This window comes from Ailuropoda melanoleuca, chromosome 13 (assembly GCF_002007445.2).
Source record: "Ailuropoda melanoleuca isolate Jingjing chromosome 13, ASM200744v2, whole genome shotgun sequence".
Lineage (NCBI taxonomy): Eukaryota > Metazoa > Chordata > Mammalia > Carnivora > Ursidae > Ailuropoda > Ailuropoda melanoleuca.
Window position 1 is genome coordinate 44,268,023 of NC_048230.1, and position 8,324 is coordinate 44,276,346.

Below are 8,324 nucleotides of genomic sequence, written 5' to 3' on the forward strand. Positions count from 1 at the left end.
CACCTTCCTCTCCTGGAGCCCCCAAACCCCACCCTCCCCTCCTGGAGCCCCAGGTCCCCGCCTTCCCCTCCTGCTGCTCCCAGGCCCCAACCACCCCTCTGTCCCAGTTAATCAGCTGGTCTGCACACTCTCTTGGATCCAGAAATGTCCCCTATAAACTCAGGACCACCTTGCTTGAAATGAATTAGGAGATCAGCCGTGTTCTCAGATGAGCAGGAAGATTCACAGGTGGAGAAAGTGGGCAAGTCTGTCCCAGGAAGCAGGGCCCAGAGGGACAGCAGAGCCTCCCACCCCCTTCTCCCCAGAAGGGACCCCAAGAACTCCCCCTAGGCCAGGCATGGCGTTTGGTGAAAGACCCCAGGGGGCCCCTGGGCAGCGGGGGTGAGGAGGTAGCCAGGTTGGCAGCTGGGCTGTGGTGGGGCAGGGACTCAAACCCTAAGCCATTGGCTCATGGGCACCTCACTAGTGGGGTGTTCAGAACCCCTCCAGCCCCACCCAGCAGGCCTCAGCAGCAGGACCCTTGGCCTGACCCCCAGACCTCCATACCAGATGCAGGGACTTGAGCCCCAGGCCGAGCCCAGGGGCAGAAAATGGGGTTGGTAGTCAGACCCTGTGTCTGTCTGGCCGTGGATGATGAGGCTTGCACACAGGGGCCCCGCCCTGAGGCACCCAGAACATCCCACTCTTGGAGGAGCCACCCAAGCCTCCCATGCACCCTGGAGTTTGGGAAGTCCAGGCCCTGTCCCCCCCGGAGTGTGGATGCCCCTTTCTTCCCGAGTGAGCCTGAAACCAGCTGACGGGCTGAGCCGAGATCCCACCCTGCCCCTAGACCCCACTTTAGCTGGTCTGCTGACCTCCATGCCCTCCCCCGCTGGCTGACCCTCACCCCTGCCCTGCCGGCCCCGCCTGTCTGACGGGACTGTGGCGGGAAGCCTGAGCCCCCAACCTCGCATGTGTCTGCAGAGCCACAGCTGGTCTGGGTAGCCCGGCCCAGGCCTTCCCAGGGACAGGAGCTGGAGACACCCCCCAGGCACCAGGTGGGGCTGTCACCATCTCTCCACAGCCCCCAGACCAGAGAACCACACAGTGTGTCTTTTGAAGCCACAAAGAACCCCCCAGCCCGTCTCCGCATGCCCACCGCCCCCGCCCCCGGGCTCACCCGTGGGACTGTGGTCTCCGAAGGCCTAGTCTGAGGAGGGGGTCGGGGCTGGTGGGGCAGAGACGCTTCTTGGCCACCACAGTGATCCCACTAGATAGGACACTGTGTGGAACTTCTAGCTGGAATAGGGCTTCGGAATAACCCTGCCCTGGCTGCTGGGGGGAGGGGAGCGCCCTCAGGCCCCCTCCAGCTCCCACGCCCAGGGCGTCTCTGACACTGCAGCTCAGACCTGGCATCCAGAGGTTTGCGCTCACGGCACCCGCCTTGCTTCTCTGTTCCATTGCTGAGGCTTACCCTCCCTGCAGCTCCGTGGCCGTGGCTGTGGCCGTGGCCGTGGCCAGACATTTCCTCCTGGGACGCAGCGAATCTCTCACAGGCCATGCTTAAAGCAGGGTGTTCTCCCCACCCTTCACGCGTCCTCACGTGCACTCCTCTGTTTACATGGGTGTGACTCATGGCGTCTTACTGTCTCTGATTGGCTGTAATCTGCCCCTCGTCACTGTTTAATTTGATGGTGGCCCTCAGCTGGCCCATGTGGGCGTCGACGTGTCCCCGTCACTGTCTGACACGTCCTGTGTTCCTGGCTCACCCCCTCCCCCAGAACCAGCCGTCTCTCCGAGGAGCCCGGTTCCTTTCCTGGGAGGGTGGTATTAGGAGCCAAGTTCAGCATGTTAGGGGTGCTCGTTGCAACTGGGGTGTTGCTGCTCGCCGGCCCTCTCAGAGGCCAGCGCTGTATGTTCTGAAAGCCACAGCTGCCCCCTGACAGCTTCCGTCCAGGCTGGCCGGCTGACTGCCCTTCCCTGGCCGTGGCTCCTTGTGGGACCAGCGTGTCCCTGTGTGTCTGACTCCCCGTCTCTGCCACCACCCGGCCCTGTCCTGAGTCTCCTCCAGGCCTCTCCCTGATGGAGGCTGCCCTCCACTGGCTCAGCTCTGACCCTACGTGGGCACTTGGTTTGGGGGCTTCCCAGAGGTCTGTGCCGTCCCAACTGGCCTGGCCCCCCGTAGCCAGGAGGGATGTCCCCCCACCTCCCCGGAGCTGAGGCAGGGTGCTGGGTGCCTGCCCCATGCCCATCTCGCGGTTCCCAGCCACCTCACCCTGGTCCTCGGTCCTCGGTCCTCATGTTTTGGGGAGCTGGGCAGCCTGGAGGGTCTGGGCCATACTGAGATGCGGGCCGACATCAAGAGCCTCTCTGAGGGGCAGCGTGTGCCCGACACCTGCAACACACCGACCCTCGTGTCCCCTGCAGAGGAAGAGGACATGCTGGCGTTCGACCTGCGGCGCCTGGCCACACTGGCCTCAGCCTGGTCCCTGGTGGAGGCTGCTGGCCTGGACGGCCCCTCCTCCTCCGCCCAGCCCCCAGCTGCCGACCCCTGCAGGGCTCCCACGCTCACCCCCCGCATGCAGATTCTACAACGCAAGGACACCTGGACCCCCAAGACCAAGCCTGTGAGTGGGGGGCCCCGGTCGCCCCAGCGCTCTAACCCCTGGGGACCTCGAAGCCCGCATGCTGGCCGCCCCCGTCGTGGAGCCCTGGCTGGGCTCACGGGCTCCTGTGCCCCCGCCCACCAGGTTTGCCCACTGAAGGCCGCCATCGACCGGCTGGACACGCAGGAGGTGGAGATGCGCGTGCGGCTGGCGGAGCTGCAGCGGCGCTACAAGGAGAAGCAGCGGGAGCTGGCGCGCCTGCAGCGCAGGCATGACCACGAGTACGGCCGGGCCGGCGGTAGGGTGGGCGGTGCTCCCGCCAGGACCGGGGAAGGCGCCCGTGGTTCAGGCGCCGGGGCAGGCGGTACAGCCTCTGCCTCCAGGTCAGGGAGCCCCCTGTGGGTGCCAAGCTGGGCTGGAGGCTGGGGTCCGGGGTCTGGGGTCTGGGGTGGCCCCGGACGCAGGGGGAGGAAGGATGAGGTGTTCGCTCAAGCAGAGAAACCAGCCCGCACATGAGGGCCGAGCTCCCCGGGCGCAGCCCTCCGAGAGCCCAGTGCCCTCTGCCGGACCCCGTCGGGGGGTCAGGGTGGGCGCCGGCCTCTGACCGCACCCCTGCGGCCTCCAGGAGAGAGGAGAGCTCGCGCAGCCCCGCACGGCGAGGGCCCGGCCGGCCGAGGAAGCGCAAGTACTCCAGCCTGCTGCCCCCTCTGCGTCCTGGGGGCCAGCTTCCCAGGGGCGACAGCAAGAAAGTCAAGTAAGTCCTGGGTGCGTGGCCGCCACGATGGGCCTGGGGCTGGTGTGGGCCCAGGGTGCCCTCGAGGCCCCTCTCTGCGCCCCCACCCCCGGCACCCCCCTCACCGCTCTCTCGAAGACCCCGCACGTCCCTCCCAGAGCTCTAGTCGCGGCGAGCGTCCAGGGGACACAGCCCACTGCAGGCGTCCTGTCCCGATGCTCGAGGTTCACTGTTTCCTCAGAAGCCACCGCGGGCCGGGGGCGTGGCTACACCAGGTCCACACACCTGGCCGTGGAATCGGCCCTCGCAACAGCCGCTTTATCCGCACCATGTGATGCCGTCGGTCACGCTGTGGCGCGGCCCACGCTCCCGGCGCCGTGTGATTATCCATTACCGCCCGGCGCCCTCGCTGGCGCGCTCCCGGCCGGGGTAATTGTCCTTCTCGGCTACAAATTGCCTCTCCCGGCAGAGCCATTTGCATAAATCCAAGGAGCTCCTGCAAACGCGATTGGCGAGCGCGTGTGCTCACTGCATCAATCCTGATGATTTGGTAATAATAGTTAAATCGGCACTAAACGGTTTCTTCAATTAAGACAGAGGCAAAAAATTAATCTCAGGGCTTTATGTCACAAAACATTAGCAAATGCAGAAAAGGTTACAGGGAGGGGGAGTTCGCCCCGCCTGTGGGTGGTGACTGGGAGAGGCTTCCCCCCCAGCCGTCCCTTTCCCCCTGCCCAGGTGCCACCCACCGGGGGACCCCCAGGGTTTCCCTTTGTAAACCGGCCAAAGCCATTGGGGCTGCTGGCCAAGGCGGAGCCCACTGAGGCCAGGGTCTGGCTGGTGGCCCATCAGGGAGCCTGGCGACGCCGCCCCACACTTCCCCGGGTCCATGTGGCACAGAGCCCCCAGCCCTGGAAGCCTCATCCTGGTCCTTCCACTGCAGCCACTTTCTCTGCTGACCCACGAAGCCGGACCCTGGCTAGCAGGTAGCCGCCTCAGGACAAGGAAGGGCACGGAGTCCAGGACCTCCCTTCCCAAGGATCGGGGATCCCGCCTGAATCTTGGGCTTCCACCTTCTCTCCATCCCCTTGCGAGGCCTTGCCCTGCAGTGTTTGCCGGCAGTGGGAATCCGGCAGGAAGTGGAAGTTTGGGGGATGGGGGCAGCATCACTGCATAGCCAGCTTCCTGCCTGGCCCCCTCTCTGGGCCCCCCAAAGCCAGGACCCTCAGCCTCCAACTGTGACTCGTGTTCATTAACCCTGTGTGAGTGGGGTACAGGGCAGGTGACAGGCCCAGCCCCCAGCCCCACAAGCAGCCAAGCTCTCGGCCCCATAATTGTGGGGCACGGGGACACTGAGACTTGGTGTCGGCAGCGTCCCAGACCCCATCTGGGACATGGGCCGTGGAGTGCGGGTTCCCCTCCCTCCAGACCTGGAATTAAGGACAGGGGTGTGAGACCAGCAGTTGGGGGTCCCTGGAGGCTGGGAGGCAGAGCCTGGACATGATTTTCTCTGGCCACTGTGCCCCGTCCTCTTCCTGGCAGCGGCAGAGCTGGAGGGAGGGGACCCCACTCTAAGGAGCCTCTCTAACACCCTCTCTGTTCCTAACTCTGGGGCAGCTGGCCTTGCACTCACTGAGGGCCAGCCTGGGACCCGCATGGCCCCACCCTAGCCTTGCAGAGAGCCACAGTAGTTACTGTCCCCATTCTCCAGGTGTGAAGACTGAGGCCACAGCTCAGTCACGTGGTGGTCCAGCTGGCCACATAGCCCTAGCTCCTGAGCTTTGGGCTGCCCCTCCCTGGTCAGCGAGCAGAGGCCCTGGCAGGGAAGCAGGTGCCGAGCGCAGGGTAGGGGTGCTCAGCACAGGCTCGACCCCCTGGGCCACCCAGCAGCCATATGTACGCTCTGAGGAGCCTGGCATAGGAAAACAGCCTTGTCCAGGAAAGCAGCAGAGCCCACATGAGGGGGGCAGGGTCCCTTGGCTGCCGCCACAGGGGCCCTCGGGGGGGACAGGGCCCAGGTGCTGAGGTCTGTTTGCATCTGGCCCGTGCCCATCTGCACCCCCATGCCCCTAGGGCGGTGCGGTCCAGCCTGAGCCTGCTGTGTGCTGAGCTGCGGGGTGGCGACGAGCCCGCGAAGAAGCGGAACCGACTGGAGACCGGCGTCTATGTGGGCCTGCAGTCAGCCTCCACGGTGAGCACCACGGCAGCCTCGCCCTGGGCTCGGGGGCTCAGGGTGTCAGGCAGGCAGCAGCAAGCCACACACCTGCCCCGGGCCAGCCCCCAGCTGGGATCCCCCTGCCCAGATGAGGAAACCGAGGCCCGGTGAGCTCGAGGTAGCTCACGGCAGAGGGCGGCCCCCAAGCCCGCAGGTGTGGCTGGGGCTGGGACGCACCCCCACCCCAGCATGCTCCAGCAGGGAGAAAAAGAACGCGTGGTATTCTGGGTTCCAGAAAGACTCTTCAGTAGTGGGGGCCCGTGCTGTGGGTGGTGCCGGCTGCACCCCCTTGCATAGTGGCAGCCACCCTCGGGGCAGGCTTTCTCACCGCCAGTGGACCCTGCCTCCAAGCGTGGGGCCCATCCTGCCCCAGCCCCCCCACTGCAGCATCCTGGGAGGGACAGGTGAGAGGCGGGGCTAGGCGTGTTGTCACTTTGCCGGTCCCTCCCAGAACAGACCCCTGGGCCCGTGCTCTCCCTCCCCCAAGCCTCAGTCGGGTGGGCAGTCTGGGGGTGCTGTGGAGTGAGGGAGGGGACAGGCACAAGGGTAGGTGCCAGTGGGCAAGCCCCATGTCGCAGGGCCAGGAGCCCCCTTGGCCCCTTCAGAGGACAGGACCCGAGGAAGTGCCACTGTGAGCCAACATTGGCAGAGGGCAGGCTGACGGTGGCAGGGCCGTGGCTGGGGGTGGGGGGCCTGACGAGGGCAGCTCCTTCCTGCCCGTTCACAGGACAAGGTTCGGTGCAAGAAGAGCAGTGGGCAGGGCGAGCTGGCATCCGCCGTGGCCCACCAGGTGGCCCAGCTGAAGCCAAAGGTCAAGAGCAAGGGGCTGCCTGCTGGCCTCAGCCCCTTCAGGCGCAAGGAGGCCGCCCCAGGGGGGCGCATCCGGAAGAAGCTGTCCCGAGCCAAGAGTACCAAGGTGCCTGGGGCAGCCCGGCACGCACAGCCCGAGGACGGCTGCGGCGGCAGGGAGACCCCCAAGTTCCCGGCCCAGGCAGCGGCATCCACAGCACAGGAGGCAGGCAAGTCGTTGGTGTGACCGCCACAGCCCGGACCTCAGCCGTGGTCCCTCGGGGAGAGGGCAATGGGCTGAGCCAGGTCAGGACTCCCGGAGGGTGCCAGCCCCACTGCAGCTGCTGGGGAAGGACCCCCTGCCCCGAGGCTGAACGCAGTGGCTCTCTGTGGGGCCACGGGGAAGGAGGAGGCCCCTGGACACATCCTGGAAAGGGGGCTAAAAATAGCCCTTCTGCCCGCTGGGGGCTGCTTTCCTGCAGCATCTGGCGGCCTGACCTGGAAGGTTATCTGGCCCCCAGCAAACCCACATGTCCAGAAACAGGCGCCTGGAAAATAGACGCTTCCTCCCCACCAGGCCTTGCCCATCCCCACCAAGTTTTCGCCTGAGAAAGAACAAAGGGAGGGGAAGAGGAAGCAGGAAGCAGGAGGGCAGTAAGGGGAAGGGGCTGCCCTGGGGAGGGGGATCCCCAGGCCTGCAAGGTGGGCACCCTGCTGCCCAGGGTGTAAGAAAGGAAAACAGAGGCAGGGAGAGGAAGGTGAGAGAGGGCTCCCTCCCCTCCCCATCCTGCAGCAAACCCCATCACCTGGATGCCTGGCCCCTAAAGTAGCCCCAAGGGCGACCGTGACAGGGCCCCCCTCACAGCCCCCCAACATCGCTACGTGCGCACGGACAATCGGCCCCCCGACCCCCCCCCCGATGTGGTGCTGCTCCAGCCCCCAGTCATCTGGGCCCTCCGCGTCCCCCAGGCAGTGGCTATGACAGTGAGAGCTGCGAGAGGTTCTTGGGGACAGAGGCACCCCCCAAGGAGCCTGGGCTGGCGCTGCACGCGGGGGCCAGCGTGGCCGTGCTGGGGCCCTCACCCTCTTCCGTGGTCAAGATGGAGGCCAACCAGAAGGCCAAGAAGAAGAAGGAGAGGCAGGGCTTGCTAGGTAACCAGAGGCAAGGGTGGGCCAGGGGTCAGCCTGGTGGTGAGGGTCCCGGCATTGGGGACCCCTGTGACAGCCGCCTTCCCCCCACAGGGGCCTGCCGCCTGTCCAGCCCAGAGAGCGAGGTCAAGGTCAAGAGGCGCACAGTGAAGGCCAAGGTGGGCACCAAGCTGGAGCGGGCCCCAGGGCGCAGGCCCCCGGGCGCACCAGGCAAAAAGAAAGCCAAGGGCAAGGCCAAAAGCAGCCTGCGAGCAGACCCGGGGGCCACCCCCAGCAGGGACGCCCTCTTCAGCTCCACCCCCCCCGGCCCTCCCCCTGCCGTGAGGAGGGCAGCAAGCTGGCCAGCGAGCGTCTCAAAAGAGCCACACGCAAGAGCACCGTCCTCCAGCCGGGACTGCGGGTGAGGCTCAGCGGGCGCCGAGGGCTCCTGGGCACCCAACGGTGCTGGGCTCGGCAGATGGGCACAGATGCCAAAGGAGCCCTCACTCCACCCTCCCTCCCTGCTCACTATGGCCTGCCGCGGGGCAGTGCACACCACACCCCTGCACTCACACTCGGGGTCGGCGTGCACCACACGCTGGGCTCACACTCGGGGTCGGCGTGCACCACACGCTGGGCTGGCTGTGAGCCGGGAGGCTGGTGCCACCCTCACCTCGGTTCCCTCCCCGCCCCCCCCAGGCGCCTGGCCAGGGCGCAGACCTCTCCCACCCCCACCTCCGGAGGGAGTTGACCCCTCTGGCCCCCCAGGGCAAGGGCCGGGCTGTGAGTCGGCTGCTGGAGAGCTTTGCTGTGGAGGACGATTTCGCATTTGACGACAACGGCAGCTTTGAGGAGGAAGAGGAGGAAGAGCCGG

General features: G+C 66.2%; 1 protein-coding gene across 1 annotated transcript in view; it reads left to right on the top strand.

Annotated features, from left to right (window-relative positions):
- The window catches only part of BAHCC1 (BAH domain and coiled-coil containing 1), a 56,615-nt gene that overhangs the window by 43,342 nt on the left and 4,949 nt on the right, over positions 1-8,324 (top strand). Inside the window, 9 exon segments of the mRNA XM_034640162.1 lie at positions 2,407-2,606; positions 2,730-2,866; positions 3,211-3,339; positions 5,392-5,509; positions 6,261-6,552; positions 7,292-7,474; positions 7,565-7,761; positions 7,764-7,912; positions 8,194-8,324. The exon segment at positions 8,194-8,324 is cut by the window's right edge and continues 232 nt beyond it. Coding sequence (XP_034496053.1) covers positions 2,407-2,606; positions 2,730-2,866; positions 3,211-3,339; positions 5,392-5,509; positions 6,261-6,552; positions 7,292-7,474; positions 7,565-7,761; positions 7,764-7,912; positions 8,194-8,324 — 1,536 coding nt within the window.